The following is an 18,813-nucleotide window of genomic DNA, read 5'->3' as shown; positions in this document are numbered from 1 at the left end:
GCTTGTAGGAATGAAATAGCCTCTGTGTTTTTTTCCTGACCTAACGTATATTCCGCTCGACCCCGGTATTGTGCAAACAAACAGAGGCTGTTTCATCCCAACAAGCCTGTTTCGCAGGTTTCCCTGCTCTTCAGGTTTTTTTTAATCCTCTGAAGAGCAGGGAAACCTGCGAAACAGGCTTGTAGGAATGAAATAGCCTCTGTTTTTTCCTGACCCAACGTATATTCCGCTCGACCCCGGTATTGAGCAAAAAAACAGAGGCTATTTCATCCCTACAAGCCTGTTTCGCAGGTTTCGCTGGTCTTCATGGGATTTTTTTAAAAACATTTTTTATCCCCTGAAGAGCAGGGAAACCTGCGAAACAGGCTTGTAGGAATGAAATAGCGTCGGTGTTTTTTCCTGACCTAACGTATATTCCGCTCGACCCCGGTATTGAGCAAACAAACAGAGGCTGTTTCATCCCAACAAGCCTGTTTCGCAGGTTTCCCTTCTCTTCAGGTTTTTTTAGTCCTCTGAAGAGCAGGGAAACCTGCGAAACAGGCTTGTAAGAATGAAATGGCCTCTGTGTTTTTTCCTGACCCAACGTATATTCCGCTCGACCCCGGTATTGAGCAAACAAACAGAGGCTATTTCACCCCTACAAGCATGTTTCCCTGCTCTTCAGGGGATTAAAAAAAAAAAAAAAAAAGTAAACCCCCTGAAGAGCAGGGAAACCTGCTAAACAGGCTTGTAGGAATGAAATAGCCTCTGTGTTTTTTCCTGACTTAACGTATATTCCGCTCGACCCCGGTATTGAGCACTGTATAACGGATAAACCACAGTAACCTCGACATATATATATATATATATATATGTAATACATATACTGTATATGTATATATATATATATAAAAAAATTAAAAATGATAGCACATATTTTAAAAAACGGTGAAAAATCCCCAGCCATCGACAGTTGTACAAATATCTTACACAAAAATGTTTTGTCTACACTCCCGCCATTAAAACTTTTTAGAGATGAACATAAGTTATTAATAAGACGATAAAAGTGACGTTGGTCAGCCAAGGTCCGACGCTCCTTGTGTGTCCGCTTGGATGCCTGCGGGCGACAACAACAACAACAACACAGTCACAGGGATGTGAGCACCATTTGAGGGGAAAAAAAGAAGGAACATTTCTATCAGCACAAAGTGCTGCCACGTAAAGCTTAAAATAGATTTGAAAAAAAACCAAATTTCCTGCATTTCGACATATTTGTCCTTTAGATTTAGCTGTTTGACACTTACATGTTATGGACCACAGATTTATTTAGTAGATAATGTACCAACATCCTCATCATTGAAAATGTCATGTCAAATTCTATACCACGCATGCAAAGAACTCAGAAAACTCTATCCTGTAGCCACACCCCCTCGGGTAATATATTGTGACCTCTGTTTACAATCTGGATTACTAAAGACAAACTGTAAAAAATGGATTATTCATCTACTTGTTCATTTACTGTTAATATCTGCTTATTTTCTGTTTCAACATGTTCTATCTACACTTCTGTTAAAATGTAATAATCACTTATTCTTCTCTTCCTTGATACTTGACTTTAGTTTTGGATGACACCACACATTTAGGTATCGATCCGATACCAAATAGTTACAGGATCATACGTTGGTCATATTCATATTTACTGACCTTATAAACATAATATGAACTAAAAAACAAGATTTTGTGACGATAAAAAATATCGATGTATTCATAGTAGTATCGACTAGATACGCTCTTGTACTTGGTATCATTACAGTGGATGTCAGGTGTAGATCCACCACCCATGGCATTTGTTTTACTTTTTGAAACCGATACCGATAATGTACGATATTACATTTTAAAGCGTTTATCGGCCGATAATATCGGCAGTCCGATATTATCGGACATCTCCAGTTGTTACCTATATATATTTATTGGAAGAATGTGATTCAAGATGGAGCCCAGATAGAAATGAATAGTCAAACATAATATCGTGCACAAAGTGAATAAACAAAACAATGTTCAGTGGTCACCTTTAGAAAAGGCCGCAGTCCTTCAGGTTGTTTTTGATGATGACGTCGGTGACGGCGTCGAACACGAACTGCACATTCTTGGTGTCGGTGGCGCAGGTGAAGTGGGTGTAGATCTCCTTGGTGTCCTTCCTCTTGTTCAGGTCTTCAAACTGACACTGGATGTAGGCGGCCGCCTCTTCGTAGGTGTTGGATCCTGCAGGCGTCGAGAAGGCGGGAAAATCATCAGAAATCGTCATCAGAAACTGTTACAAATTCATCCTTGGTCTTACCTGCATATTCTGGGTAGCAGATGGTGAGGGGGCTCTTCTTGATCTTCTCCTCAAAAAGGTCCTTCTTGTTGAGGAAGAGGATGATGGAGGTGTCCGTGAACCACTTGTTGTTGCAGATGGAATCAAACAGCTTCATGCTCTCGTGCATTCGGTTCTGAAAAGGGAGCGCGCGTCCGTCGGAAACCGGAGAACATGTTGACGATGGAGGGAAATGAAGAAGGGCAGCCTTCTCACCATCTCCTCGTCCTCGGCCAACACCAGGTCGTAGTCGCTGAGAGCCACGCAGAAGATGATGGCGGTGACGCCCTCGAAGCAGTGGATCCACTTCTTCCTCTCGGACCTCTGGCCACCCACGTCAAACATTCTGGGGGAAATCAGCGTTTAATTAATGCCACATGGGTTGCATTGTCCGTGGGGTGTGGAATCCTCTAAAACACAGGTATCAAACTCAAGGCCTGGTTTCATTTTATTTGGCCCTGGAAATAATATGTATCAATAAAGTATTGTAACTTTTCTTACTAAATGTATTCTTTCTTTCTATTTTGGGAGAAAATAAATGTATTTACTCCATGTAACCGCAAATTATGTTAACTTAAATATTGTCTAATTATGCAAAAATATATGATCAAACATTCAAACCATTTTTAAATAGAAATAAATACTAATAATAATGATTTCAAAGCAAGTTATCCATCAAAGTGTGCAATGTAAAAGTAGCAATAGATTTCATGGTCAAATTGTGAAATTTACTGTGGTTTTTACAGCATTTTTCTCTAAATGAAAAAAAAAACTGTACTTTTTTTACTGTAATAAACTATGGTGCCGTTTTGGCATTTACAATGATACACCGAAAAATCTACAGTTGTTGATTTGCGGTAAAAAATTTAAAAAAACTGGCAGCTCAAGTGCCAAAATTGCACTGTAAAATTGCATTTTTTTAAATTTACAATAAAAAAAACTAATGTAAATTTCAATAAATATGGTAAGTTGCAATAATTTCACCTCATAATATAGTGTATATTACTGTACATGGAAAAACAGTACTGCTGTTTTTATGGTTAAAAAAAAGGCAGCTCAAGTGCCAAAATTGTACTGTAAAATTGCATTTTTTAAAATTTACAATAAAAAAAAAAAAAGGAAATTTCACAGTAAAATTCTGGCAACTGAACTGCCTTTTTTTTTTTTTTTTTTTTTAACCATAAAAACAGCAGTACTGTTTTTCCATGTACAGTAATATAAACTATATTTTGAGGTGAAATTATTGCAACTTACCATATTTTTTTGACATTTTAGTTTAAAAAAAATCTAATAAAATGCAAGAACAAATGGTGTAATAATAGTATTCACTTTTAGATGCGGCCAATTGGGGCCAAACATAACTGCGATGTGGCCCTCAGTGAAAACCACTTGGACACCTTTTTAAAGTCAACGGATTAGTTTGTTCGCTGGGATTAGTTTGTTTGCTGGGTCTTAGTTAACACGGTTACCAAGTTTGAGCAAATAACTGACGTGCAACCAAGTAAAACATGTTCCTGTACGACATTCTGACAATTACATTGCATTTGTGTCAAAATATTAGGGTCGCTTTTTTTTTATTAATTTGAATTATGTAAATCAGTCATTTACTGAGATTATTTAAAATGTGATTAATCAGATTATTTCTTTGATTTTTTTATTATCATTTGACAGCACTTATTATTACATAGGCTATCTCGGGGGTCAGCAACCCGCGGCTCTTTAGTGCTGCCCTAGTGGCTCCCTGGAGCATTTTTAAAAAAGGATTGAAAATGGAAAAAGATTGGGGGAAAATTATTTTTTTGTTTTAGTATGTTTTTTGTTTGAGGACAAACATAACACAAACCTTCCCACTGTTTAATATGTTTGTGTGTATGCTTCACTGATGGCATTATTTGGTCAACATCCTTTTGTCCTACTCATTTTGGCGGTTCTTGAACTCACCATAGTGTGGACTGTGACGCAACGGTTTGTTTACATGTCAAATCTTTCATTTTGTCCACCAAAAGTTTTATACTGTGCATGAATGCACAAAGGTGCGCTTTGTTGATGTTATTGACTTGTTGGAGTGCTAATCAGGCATATTTGGTCAGTGCATGACAGCAAGCTAATCCATGCTAACATGCTATTTGGCTAGCTGTATGTACATATTGCATCATTATGTCTCATTTGTAGGTATGTTTGAGCTCATTTAATATCCTTTACTTTTATTCTCTTTGTATATAATACCTTATACACACAACATAATAATACTCCTATGTTGAAGCACTTTACAATCCATCAAGCGGTGCGGCTTCATAGCTTACCAAAGTCGTACTAAAACCTTTTGATAGATTTTTGAGTGCCGTGTGTAATGTTCTATATTTTCAATGGAACATATAAAATGTTGGTGTTGTTTACTTGAGTCTTATTGCCATCATAGTGCAGTCTACACGTATCTCTTATGTTTGACTGCCATCTACTGGTCACAGTTATCATTACACCGTGTACCAAATAAAATTGCTTCGAGGTCGGTAAGCACAACCAGAATTATTCTACACATTAGGCGCACCGGGTTATAAGGCGCATTGTCAACTTTGAGAGAAAAAAATGATTTTAAGTGCGCCTTATAGTTTGGAAAATACGGTAATTAATTAATATCACATTAGTTTCACATTTGAAGTTAATTAGTGACATGAATGGACTTTTACATGATATTAAAATTGTTTGAGTTGCACCTGTAGAACATAATGACTGAGAGAAAATCCGGTGGGAGGAAAACATGCAACTTTTCTCTGACTACAATTAAACATTCACCTACCAGGAAATAGGAGTGTCACTGTGGCAAATAGAAGACAAACTTGGTCGCTGCTCGGTGACATTTTTCTAGAACTGGGGCGAGTACCGCCCGCCTCGGAGCCAGTCAGAATCTGTTTCTCATTATTCTCATCTAAATGTAACAAACAATAGCGCTAACGCGACAGGGGGCGAGTTTAATAGCTGTTGTACCCGTGAAAGGGATCGGAGCGGTCCAAAAACACAACTTTCATCCATAATTGTTGCATGCTGTGTGTTTAAATGTTTCATCATATTGCTCGCATGTTCTCCTCTTGATGAACTAGCAGCCTTATAATCATTACAAGTAGCGCTGTTGCAATCTTTTCTTGTAAAATGTTAGTGCTTGTTTCGACCGGGCGTAGTCATTTTGAGATCAGACGTCACTACGCAGTACGCACGTTGCGTAATGACGTCATCCCCACCTGGAAGAATAAGAAATTCCAAGGAATTGATACACTGGGAAACCGGTTTTCGATTCCCATCCCTAGCGACAAGCGAACCGACAGGTCCTCAATGCGTTGTAGCATTCTCGCTAGAGGACCCCGATTTAAACAAGTTGAAAAACGTATTGGGGTGTTACTATTTAGTGGTGAATTGTACGGAATATGTACTGTACTGTGCAATCTACTAATAAAAGTTTCAATCACTCAATCAAAGCTAATGTCTATCCACAGTGCAAAGCCACTTAAAAGTTAATAATCCTCGCCTCCGAGGAGGAAGATGAACTACATTTCTTACATCCCTCATGTCATCCGAGGAATAGTTCAACATGCTACACTACACACTGTAGGAGGATTGGCCAACCGCAAGCCAGAGCTCTTCATTGTAAACAATATAAATATCGACAGTAATGATACCAAGTATTATATCATCAGGTTGATAAGTGGTTAGATTTTTCACTCTCAAAAAACATTTCGTCATTTTTTCAGTCCGTGGTAATAAGACGACTTTAAGGGCAAAAACAAAGGGCTTACTTCAAACCCAATAATAGGTCATAGGGGCGGTATAGCTCGGTTGGTAGAGTGGCCGTGCCAGCAACTTGAGGGTTCCAGGTTCGATCCCCGCTTCCGCCATCCTAGTCACTGCCGTTGTGTCCTTGGGCAAGACACTTTACCCACCTGCTCCCAGTGCCACCCACACTGGTTTAAATGTAACTTAGATATTGGGTTTCACTATGTAAAAGCGCGGAGTCACTAGAGAAAAGCGCTATATAAATATAATTCACTTCACATTTCACTTCATATTTTGAATATTTAATTGATATTGTTACACTGCCATCTTGTGTTTTTGTCTAATTATATTTGTATCGTATTTTCCGGACTATAAGGCGCACTTAAAATCCTTTTTTCTCTCCTCAAAACTTGACAGCGCGCCTTATAACCCGGTGCGCCTAATGTACAGAATAAAACTGGGTTTTGCTTACCGACCGACCTCGAAGCAATTTTATTTGGTACATGGTGTAATAAGTGTGACCAGTAGATGGCAGTCAAATACAAGATATACGTGTAGAATGCAATATGATGGCAATATGACTCAAGTAAACAACACCAACATGTTATATGTTCCATTGATAATATAGAACATTACACACGGCGCTCAAAAATCTATCTAAAATGTTTTAGTACGACTTTGATATGCTATGAAGCCGCACCGCTTAATGGATTGTCGGGGCATTAAAAATAGGAATATTATTATGGTGTGTGTATAAGGTAAAACATTATCTGCAGTTTTGTTTCGCAATATTATGCAAAAGCAACTTTTCTTACCTTTTGGTACCTGCTGATCTGTATTAAGGATCTGCATAAGTCCTGATAAATTGCGCGCTTCCGCCTTTGTAGTCCGTGCCGACACCCTATTCGATAAGCTTCTTCTTTTTATGGGACATTCATCCTCCGCTGTTGCCATTTCTAATATAAAGTAGTGTAAAGTTCTTACTTATATCTGTCAGTAAACTCGCCATGAAAGCACTAAAACATACTGGTGTAGTGAGTGTACATTATTCACCCAAGGAACTTTAGTTATTAGAGAGTTCCGGTCGGACAGTTTTTCACGGGCCTTGTTGTTGTTTCCGGATGAGGAGATGCTGCTCCGTTATTGATTGAAGTAAAGTCTGAATGTCATTAAAACAGTATGTAGACCACAAGGAAGTATTTTCTATTTAGAAAAAACAATAATAATAGGCTCCTGCACCCCCTGCGACCCCGAAAGGGACAAACGATAGAAAATGGATGGATGACTCCTTTAATGCGCCCCATAATCCGGTGCACCTTATATATGAAAAAAGATCGAAAATAGACCATTCATCGGCTGTGCGCCTTATACTATGGTGCGCCCTATGGTCCGGAAAATACGGTAATCAAAATAGCAATCATTCAATGATGGTGAAAATTTTAGGTATCAGTATCAGTACTGGTATAATAAAATACTGCCCGGTGATGATTACACTTTAACAGAAGTGCAGAAAGAAACATGTTACAACAGAATTAAGTAATCAAATATTAACAGTAAATTAACAAGTAGATTTGAGGAAATTATACAACTGGAAATGCCCTAAGTATGTCCTCAGCTAAATTAGAAGCCTTTGTAACAAGTTTTTAAATACTTCTAATATCATATAAATACCAAGTAATTAATATATATATATATATATATATATAGTCTGAGTTACTGTGGTTTATCTGTTATACAGTACTCAATAATATACCTTAGGTCAGGAAAAAACACAGGCTATTTCATCCCTACAAGCCTGTTTCGGAGGTTTGCCTTAAATCCCATGAAGACAGAGAAACCTGCGAAACAGGCTTGTAGGGATGAAATAGCCTGTGTTTTTTCCTGACGTATATTATGATAGATGTATAGATATATTTTAGGCCGTATCGCTCATGCCTAATCTTAATCTACAATTAATATAATTTTCTGAATATGCCATGGGCCAATAAAAGCTGAGCAGGAAAAATGGTCCCAGGCCTCATTGCGCACATCCTTTTTTTTTTTATCGTTATTGAGCAATCACAAAAACGTCCAAAATTATCCTAAGGGACTAGTTTCCTGCAAGATCATCAAAGATAGTATGATACTATTTCATCCCTACAAGCTTGTTTCGGAGGTTTCCCCTAAATCCCCTGAAGAGCAGGGAAACCTGCGAAACAGGCGTGTAGGGATGAAATAGCCTCTGTGTTTTTTCCTGACCTAACGTATATTATGATAGATAATAGGGCTGCACCAACTAATCGATTATAAAAATTGTTGGCGATTAATTTAGTCATCGATTCGTTGGATCTATGCTATGCGCATGCGCAGAGGCAATTAATTTTTTTTTTTTTTTTTATAAACCTTTATTTATAAACGGCAACATGTACAAACAGCTGAGAAACAATAATCAAAATAAGTATGGTGCCAGTATGCTGTTTTTTCCAATAAAATACTGGAAAGGATAGATAGTTTGTCTCTTTTATCCGATCATTAATCGATTAATCGAAGTAATAATCGACAGATTAATCGATTATCAACTTAATCGTTAGTGTCAGCCCTAATAGATATATATATAGATTTTAGGCCATATCGCTCATTCCTAATCGTAATCTACAATTAATATAATTTACTAAATATACAATGGGCCAAAAAAGCTGAGCTGCGCAGCAAAAATGGTACCAGGCCTCATTGCGCACATCCTTTTTTTTTTTTTTATCGTTATTGAGCAATCACAAAAACGTCCAAAATGATCCTAAGGGACTTGTTTCCTGCAAGATCATCAAAGATAGTATGATACTATTTCATCCCTACAAGCTTGTTTCGGAGGTTTCCCCTAAATCTCCTGAAGAGCAGGGAAACCTGCGAAACAGGCTTGTAGGGATGAAATAGCCTCCGTGTTTTTTCCTGACTTAACGTACATTGTGATAGATGTATAGATATACTTTAGGCCATATCGCTCATGTCTAATCGTAATATACAATTAATATAATTTTCTAATTATGCAACGGGCCAATAAAAGCTGAGCAGCAAAAATGGTCCCAGGCCTCATTGTGCACATCCTTTTTTTTTTTTAATCGTTATTGAGCAATCACAAAAACGTCCGAAATTATCCTAAGGGACTTTTTTCCTGCAAGATTATCAAATATAGAATGATGGATTTATTCAAGTGTGATGTTATGGTATTAGTTCAAAATGTAAACAAACTCAAGATGGGACGGCGTGGCGAAGTTGGTAGAGTGGCTGTGCCAGCAATCGGAGTGTTGCTGGTTACTGGGGTTCAATTCCCACCTTCTACCTTCCTAGTCACGTCCGTTGTGTCCTTGGGCAAGACACTTCACCCTTTGCCTCTGATGGCTGCTGGTTAGCGCCTTGCATGGCAGCTCCCGCTATCAGTGTGTGAATGTGTGTGTGAATGGGTAAATGTGGAAATACTGTCAAAGCGCTTTGAGTACCTTGAAGGTAGAAAAGCGCTATACAAGTATAACCCATTTATCATTATAAGATGGCTGTGATGTTACTGTATGTACCGCTCACAACCACTAGGGGGCAGAAGCAGGCATGTTGAACTGACTTGAAGTGCAGATCCTTGAAGGTGAAGTGTGTCTCCACGATGCCGGTCGTCTTCACTCTGGTCCTCAGCACGTCCTGCTGGGTGGGCACATAAGCGCCGTGTGATATCCTGTCCAAGTCATTCAAATAGCTTTCAGGGAAGAGAGAAACAAGAATTACCGACGGGGTGGTCAAACGGAGGGGAAAAGTTGGAAAAGTAGCCACACCCTCTCTCTCCCTCCTAACTCACTATGCTGCCGAGTCGTTGAGTTGATACTCTCGGGAGCGGCTGAAGCACGCTTGGACTCCTCCGTCCTTCCACAGCCGCTGGATGACCCCGGCCAGCTCGCCTGTCATGAAGCCCTCCTCGGCCGAGCCGGCCAACACAAACAGCTGCCGAGCGTCATCCTGAAAGGGCAGACCTCTCATTTGAGATGTGGTAAATCAGCCTAAAGCAGCGTGAGCATGACAACGTGCGCGTCATGCAAACAAACAAACAAACACATGTGAGGATAACATTGGGGAAAAGTGCAAGTCATGACTGAGATATGAATGAAAACAGCACGTTTTGGTATCGCTGGTGACACCATGACACCACAGGGCCTAACGGTGACATTTGTGTGCAGTGTGCACAGTTGCAAGAAAACGTATGTGAACCCTTCGGGATTACTTGGATTTCTGCATAAATTGGTGATAAAATGTCTTCTGCGCTTCATCAAAGTCACAACAATAGACAAACACGGTCTGCTTAAACCAGGGGTCGGCAACCCAAACTGTTGAAAGAGCCATATTGGACCAAAAATACAAAAAATAAAATCTGTCCTGAGTCGCAAAAAATTAAAAGTCTTATAAAAGTGTTATAATGAAGGCAACACATGATGTAAGTGTCTATATTAACTATAATAGCCTACTATCAAAATGACTTTAAAAGTCTTATAATGAAGGCAACACATGATGTGTCTATATTAACTATAATAGCCTACAATCAAAATTACTTTGAAAGTCTTCTATAAGTGTTATAATGAAGGCAACACATGATGTGTCTATATTAACTATAATAGCCTACAATCAAAATTACTTTGAAAGTCTTATATAAGTGCTTTAATGAAGGCAACACATGATGTGTCTATATTAACTATAATAGCCTGCTATCAAAATGACTTTGAAAGTCTTATATAAGTGTTATAATGAAGACAACACATGATGTGTCTATATTAGCTATAATAGCCTACTATCAAAATGACTTTAAAAGTCTTATACAAGACTTATAATAAAGGCAACACACGAAGTAAGTGTCTATATTAACTATAATAGCCTACTATCAAAATGACTTTAAAAGTCTTATAATGAAGGCAACACATGATGTGTCTATATTAACTATAATAGCCTACAATCAAAATTACTTTGAAAGTCTTATATAAGTGCTTTAATGAAGGCAACACATGATGTGTCTATATTAACTATAATAGCCTGCTATCAAAATGACTTTGAAAGTCTTATATAAGTGTTATAATGAAGACAACACATGATGTGTCTATATTAGCTATAATAGCCTACTATCAAAATGACTTTAAAAGTCTTATACAAGAGTTATAATAAAGGCAACACACGAAGTAAGTGTCTATATTAACTATAATAGCCTGCTATCAAAATGACTTTGAAAGTCTTATATAAGTGTTATAATGAAGACAACACATGATGTGTCTATATTAGCTATATTAGCCTACAATCAAAATGACTTTAAAAGTCTTATACAAGTGTTATAATGTAGGCAACACACGAAGTAAGTGTCTATATTAACTATAATAGCCTACTATCAAAATGACTTTAAAAGTGTTATACAAGTGTTATAATGAAGACAACACACGATGTAAGTGTCTGTATTAGCTACGTATATTAGCCTACTATCAAAATGACTTTAAAAGTCTTATATAAGTGCTTTAATGAAGGCAACACATGATGTGTCTATATTAACTATAATAGCCTGCTATCAAAATGACTTTGAAAGTCTTATATAAGTGTTATAATGAAGACAACACATGATGTAAGTCGTTGTTGTTTAGTGTGGTTTCACTATATGGCACATGTTTATGACCGTGTTGGCGTTGTTCATACGGCCACCCTTAGTGTGACATGTATGGCTGTCGACTAAGTATGCCCTTCATTAACTTGTGCGAGGTGAGTCCAACGTCATGATAGTCATGTTACTGGTTGGATAATAGGACTTCGCTATTTGTAGCGATACATTAACAGATCCCAGTGTTTCCCACACATTCATTTATTTGTGGCGGCCCGCCACGAAAGAATTAGTCCGCCTCAAATAAAAAATAATGTTTTTTTTGTTGTTGTTTTTTTGTCCTTTCCAGCTTCTCAGGCAAATCATATAGTTTATGTAGATGCCCATATAGGCTGTTCAGATTTACTTTACAAAAGAGAAGTGTAGGATACTTCTCTTGTTGCCTTATTTGTATTTGACCACTACTGTTTTCTGTTTATTTGTTACTGACTGTGGCAGGACACCTCTGCCTCTGTTTCACTTTATGTTGCTGGTAAATAATATGGTTGTAGTAGTAGGCTAAAGTTAAATTATTTAGTATGCACTAATTAAAGGGGCAGAGCTTTAAGAGACATTTTAGCTTTTATATTTTATAAGATATATTTTTTGTAAGAACCACAATTAATAAATATATTTCAGTGAATAACTTATTGTTCAAATCTGTATATAAATATGTACATAAAGTGTTGTAATTATATTGTAAAATGGATGGATGGACGTTTAAAACAAAACTGTTATTAATTAGTAAGTATACATTTTTTGAGCCTTTTTAGAGAAAATCATATCATTGTAGTAAATTATGCAAATTACTCGAGGATGTCATGGTGACCACGCCCATAGCCACGCCCCCACCGCCACAGGTATCTTGGCAGTTTATGGGAAACACTGGATCCTATAGTATTATTACGGTGTGTAGTGAAGCATGAGTACCTACCACTCGTCCTTCAATGCTTGGAACAAATGTATTCTATTTGTCGCCATGGAGTTTAAGAAGTAGTTACAACACGGTAGATAGACATCTGCATGACCGGTACATTTTAAGAGGCGGTATGTTACCAGATATGATTCATTAGTATCGCGGTACTATACTAATACCGGTATACCGTACAACTAGGGGTGTAACGGTACGTGTATTTGTATTGAACCGTTTCGGTACGGGGGTTTCGGTTCGGTTCGGAGGTGTACCGAACGAGTTTCCACACGGACATATTAAGTAGCCGCCTCCGCTTCCTTCTGCCTCTGTCTCTGTCAGTCCTCTACACAGCACCCAGCATTGTCCCACCCACACAACCATCTGATTGGTTACAAACAGAGCGGTAACAGACAATCAGCAGTGCGTATTCAGAGCGCATGTAGTCAGTGCGTAGCGTTTAGCAGGTAAGCATCAGGCAGCGGACTCTCCCCAAATGATAATAAACACCTCCCAGTCAACTACTAGTAACATCACTATGAGCCTGTTGACCTTCTAGAAATATAAACTGCAGCTCAGCTCGCTCGCAGTCCTGGCTTGAGGTGAAGGCTAATTTGCTTTTAGCGTAACGTTAGCTCATTTTGCGGGGTGTGTGTGTGAGTGTTACGGACAGCAAAGCCCTGTCTGTCTGTTATTTCACTTTACCTTTTTCTGTGTTGATTGAGCTGTTTTGAAGCAGCAAAAAAGGACATTATGTTAAATCAGGGGTGTCCAAAGTGCGGCCCGGGGACCATTTGCGGCCCGCAGCTAATTGTTTACCGGCCCGGAATGAGGTGAAATCTAACAAAAAAAAGTTGCAATGTTGACACAAAGCTGCCAAGCAGGCTGTTTTTTTATTTTGTCTTTGTTTATTTTTCTTTTTTTTGCCATTGCTAAAAAAAAAAAAAAAGACTAAAAATCTATGTTATAATGAATTATTACTTAAAAAATATCACTTTAAAATGTTTTATGTGGAAAAAATATTGCATATATTGTGTGGTTGCCATAAAAAAACATCAAAGTTTTATTTGACAAAAGAGCATAATACAAACAAAATAATAGTTCAAACGTAAAATCGACAGATATATCTGAAGTTGATATCGTAATTTAAGTGTTAAAAGTTTAAAAAAACCTAATAAAAATGTATCACATTATGAGTGGGGGACCTTTTGGATCCCAAATATATTTAGTAGGATTTTATTTAACATTTCACTGTGATTACTCAAAAATATTAAATAATTAAAATCAATGGTGTCCTGCATTATTGATCTTTTAGGGCTCTAATTACTAAATACTGCATATTTCAGTTTTACTATAAAAAACAAAGTTGTCTTTGACAGAAAAGGCATAAAACCTTTTTTTTTTACTTTATATCAACCTGAAGTTGATATAGAGATTTACTGTAAGCATTAAATAATAAATAATAATAATTTGACTTATTTATTACATTTTAATGACTGAGACCCTTTATGGTCCCCGGGAGCCCTAAATGTTAAAAAAAAAATCCATATATTTTGTTAAGGTTTGAAAATGAAAAATATCAAAATGGCCCCCGCATGCTTAAATTTTTCTGTGTACGGCCCTCAGTGGAAAAAGTTTGGACACCCCTGTGTTAAATGAAGAGTTTCTGTCTCTGATAGTTGATATAATAATGTAACTGCCTCATTAAGCCTCCATGAACTCCATGGTGTTCAGGGATGAATAGTCTCTTCTATTGCTATTGTACCATTTTTTTCAGCTATAGTTACATTAATCATTAGTAATGCAGCAGCCTAGTTTTGAATGGCAGGGTCCCTGCTATCACATGTTGATAAAAATATAACATTTACATAATAAATCAACTACAGGCTTCCCAAATGCTGTAATAAATTAAGCATGATGAGTTGACTTGAAACTGTTTAATGTTGCACTTTTTATATGCAGAAGAAAAGTTTTGTCATTTTATTTAATCTGAGCAACAACTTGAGGCAGTTTAATGTTGATTAACGTGGGCAGAATTATTATAGTGTTCCCAAATGTTAAAAGCATAAAGCCATTGTTTACAATTTTGGTAAATAAATAACCAAAAAATTTATATTTTGTTGTTTTCTTACTGTACCGAAAATGAACCGAACCGTGACCTCTAAACCGAGGTACGTACCGAACCGAAATGTGTGTGTAACGTTACACCCCTACGGTATACCGTACAACCCTAGGTCAGACCAATATAACGCAGAAGAGGCCAAAAAAGGTCAGAGAAACACCGGCGTAGCCTACCACTCACCGCTCTGGCCGGATCGGCAAAGTCAATCTTGAGGCGTCCCATGGCTCTGATGATGGCGATGATGGACTGGATGGTGTTGCTGTAGACCACCGCTTTGTACTGCTTGCACTCCTCCTCGGAGTAGCCCGCCTCGTGGATGATCCTGGCAAACAAGGGCGAGGGGAGGCCGCGTGTCTCGTCATAATGGACATTTTATTTGGCCGCTCTGCTATCCCTGCACAAACACCATTCGCACGATTCACTTACTTCATCTGCTTAACAATGGTGCTCTTCCCAGACTCCCCAGCACCTGAAAGGGAGAGAAAGTGCAATTATCATCCCTGCCGGCACGACAAACTCTTATTATTTGTATCACAGGCACTGCTGAGTTGACACAATGAAGTGTTTATCTGACGAAAATACTTCAAATTAAAAAAAAACATCACATGTTTTGGTTAATATTACCATGCGACATTTTGTACAAACACCAAACCGGAAAGTTAAGCCTAGAGCAATTCATCTTTTCATCGTGGCACACTATGATAATTTAACTAACATTGATTGATGCACAACAAATTCACCCGTTTCCTGCGTCCAATCGGCAGTTGGAGCGGAGCGGAACGCGGCGAGAGAAGCGACTCAATCCGCGGTTTAGCCGCGTCTAAGCGCAATTGGATTAATCAACTTGATCCTGGCGCAAATGAGATTACACACGGCTCAAATGTCCCCGGGTAACCATTTCACGCAGGACGGACTCACCAGTTAGGATGGGTCTAAAAATGGAGCGATTGACTCTGAAACGCACCGACTTTCATACTTGTTACTAGTGTTGTCCCGATACCAATATTTTGAATAAAAAAATGTATTTCGATACTTTTCTAACCACAAAAAATTGCATTATTGGCATTATTTTAACAAAAAATACTAGGGTACATTAAACATATGTTTATTATTGCAATTTAGCCCTTAAATAAAATAGTGAACATACTAGACAACTTGTCTTTTAGTAGTAAGTAAACAAACAAAGGCTCCTAATTGAGTCTGCTGACGTACGCAGTAACATATTGTGTCATTTATCTACCTATTAAATTGTCAACATTATTAAGGACAAGCGGTAGAAAATGGATTATTAATCTACTTGTTCATTTACTGTTAATATCTGCTTACTTTCTCCTTTAACATGTTCTATCTACACTGCTGTTCAAATGTAATAATCACTTATTCTTCTCTTGTTTGATACTTTACATTAGTTTTGGATGATACCACACATTTAGGTATCAATCCGATACCAAGTAGTTACAGGATCATATTCAAAAGTCCTCATGTGTCCAGGGACGTATTTCCTGAGTTTATAAACATAATATACTTTTTTTTTTTTTTTTTAAACTAAAGAAGACTTTGTGATGCTAATCACAAAGTAATCATAGTAGTATCGACTATCGGCTAGATACCATCAATCAATCAATGTTTATTTATATAGCCCTAAATCACAAATGTCTCAAAGGGCTGCACAAGCCACAACGACATCCTCGGCTCAGAGCCCACGTAAGGGCAAGGCAAAACTCACAACCCAGTGGGATGTCAATATGAATGACTATGAGAAACGCTCCTGTACTTGGTATCATTACAGTGGATGTCAGGTGTAGATCCACCAATGGTGTTTGTTTACATTGTGACGCCGGTGAGCTACGGTGTGTAGTGAAGCATGTTTAGCTATTCCTCGTCCTCCAGTGATAATATACTTGTAAGAAACTTACTTTATTTGTCGCCATGGAGACAAGGATTAGTGATTTAGAAGTAGCTAAAACACTGCGCTAACTTTGTTAGCCATGTCTTAAAGCACCTCTTCCTGAGGGTGTTTCAGTGTTATAACTTCACCTTTATCTTTACTTTTTAAGCCAAAATGCGTCCGTTCTCCCTTTTTTGTCTACACACTGTGTCTGCTTGTAAGTACTCCGTGTGTGTGTGCGCTGCCGAACATGCTCCTCTGCCCGTAAAACCAGCAATGTCATGACGTGACGATGACGGGTAGGTACGGGACTGGTACTTTTTAGAGGCAGTATAGTACCGAATATGATCCATTCGTATCGCGGTAACAACACTACTTGTTACTAGGGATGTCCCGATCCGATATTGATATCGGAAGTCATGTCCGATATTAGCCAAAAAAGTGAATATCGGATTTTATCGGACTGAATCTAAAAACTCCGATATAAGCGCTCCGATATAAGCTGTCCATTTACCGCTGCAGCACGCCTATAATAGGTGACTCTGGTTTGATCACACTCCAACACAGTAGGTGGCGGCAATGCCCCTTAATTAACGTTGGTGCCGGCCGCGGATGAAGAGCGTCTCTGATCCAGCATGCACAGCCCGCGTGATCACAACAACGACAACGCGTGTGCTTGCAACAAAGTGTAGTGATGTCTGCTGTGTGGAAGTATTTCAGTGTTTCCCATAAACTGCCAAGATACCTGTGGCGGTGGGCGTGGTCACCATGACACCATCGAGTAATTTGCATAATTTACTACAATGATATGATTTTCTCTAAAAAGGCTCAAAAAATGTATACTTACTAATTAATAATAACAGTTTTGTTTTAAACGTCCATCCATCCATCCATCCATTTTACAATATAATTACAACACTTTATGTACATATTTATATACAGATTTGAACAATAAGTTATTCACTGAAATATATTTATTAATTGTGGTTCTTACAAAAAATATATCTTATAAAATATAAAAGCTAAAATGTCTCTTAAAGCTCTGCCCCTTTAATTAGTGCATACTAAATAATTTAACTTTAGCCTACTACTACAACCATATTATTTACCAGCAACATAAAGTGAAACAGAGGCAGAGGTGTCCTGCCACAGTCAGTAACAAATAAACAGAAAACAGTAGTGGTGGTAGATAGACACAGAGCTTCATCAAACATCTGATCCACTGAACAAAGAGCTCCAAAAATCTTGAACTTTAGACTGCCATCAGTTTTACTCCCTACACTTAACCATGTGTTTCCTACTGCCTGCAGACTTTGCACCCTTTGTTATATACACATGTTGTGTTTCTAATATAAATACATTTAATAAAGTCAAATACAAATAAGGCAACAAGAAAAGCATCCTACACGTCTCTTTTGTAAAGTAAATCTGAACAGCCGATATGGGCATCTACATCAACTATATGATTTGCCTGAGAAGCTGGAGAGGACAACAAAATATATATATATATTTTTTTTTAAATTTTTTAATTTTTTTGAAATTTTTTTAATTTGTGGCGGATGTAATTCTTTCGTGGCGGGCCGCCACAAATAAATGAATGTGTGGGAAACCCTGTATTTTAACGTAAACTCGGACAAAGACGTTGCCGCTAAATGCAACATTTGTCAGGCGCAGGTGTCCCGTGGAGGGACAGAACCGGGAAGGTTCAATACAAGCAACCTCATCGCACATTTGAAAAAACACCGCAAAAAAGAACATGAGGATTTTCGCGAGAGCAACAAACCTCTGGCTCGCTTCAGCAACCCACGCTGGCCCGAAAGCTTTGCAAGACGTGACAAACTACCACGGGACAGCAAAAAGGCAATGGCCATAACAGAAAAGATAGCCCAGTTTATTGTGCTTGATGACCAGCCCCTGTCGGTGGTGAGTAATGTCGGGTTTAAACGCTTAATGGAGCAACTCCAACCTCGCTACATTATTCCTAGCCGCCACTACATTGTAGACAAAACTATACCCCAGCTGCACAAAGAGGTTAAAAAGTGTATTGCCGCACACGTGGAGAAGGCAAATGTTGTTGTTTTTGTCCCTGCCCACAGATGTTTCCAACATATGCTGACAGTAAAAAAATAACTGAAGTGAACTTGAATTGTTTGCACTTCAGGGTTTC

At 38.1% G+C, this 18,813-nt stretch overlaps 1 protein-coding gene across 1 annotated transcript in view; it reads right to left on the bottom strand.

Annotated features, from left to right (window-relative positions):
• The window catches only part of LOC133647034 (guanine nucleotide-binding protein G(i) subunit alpha-1), a 35,870-nt gene continuing 17,057 nt past the window's right edge, over positions 1-18,813 (bottom strand). The window contains exons 2-9 of the mRNA XM_062043085.1: positions 15,185-15,227; positions 14,939-15,080; positions 9,921-10,078; positions 9,693-9,821; positions 2,552-2,681; positions 2,318-2,471; positions 2,049-2,241; positions 1-1,096 (exon numbers count right to left, since the gene is read on the bottom strand). Coding sequence (XP_061899069.1) covers positions 2,051-2,241; positions 2,318-2,471; positions 2,552-2,681; positions 9,693-9,821; positions 9,921-10,078; positions 14,939-15,080; positions 15,185-15,227 — 947 coding nt within the window. The 3' untranslated portion in view covers positions 1-1,096; positions 2,049-2,050. The remainder of the gene's footprint in view (positions 1,097-2,048; positions 2,242-2,317; positions 2,472-2,551; positions 2,682-9,692; positions 9,822-9,920; positions 10,079-14,938; positions 15,081-15,184; positions 15,228-18,813) is intronic.

Source organism: Entelurus aequoreus, linkage group LG03, assembly GCF_033978785.1.
Source record: "Entelurus aequoreus isolate RoL-2023_Sb linkage group LG03, RoL_Eaeq_v1.1, whole genome shotgun sequence".
Classification (NCBI taxonomy): Eukaryota; Metazoa; Chordata; class Actinopteri; order Syngnathiformes; family Syngnathidae; genus Entelurus; species Entelurus aequoreus.
Note: the sequence above shows the minus strand (reverse complement) of the source record. Positions and strands in the feature narration are given on the sequence as shown.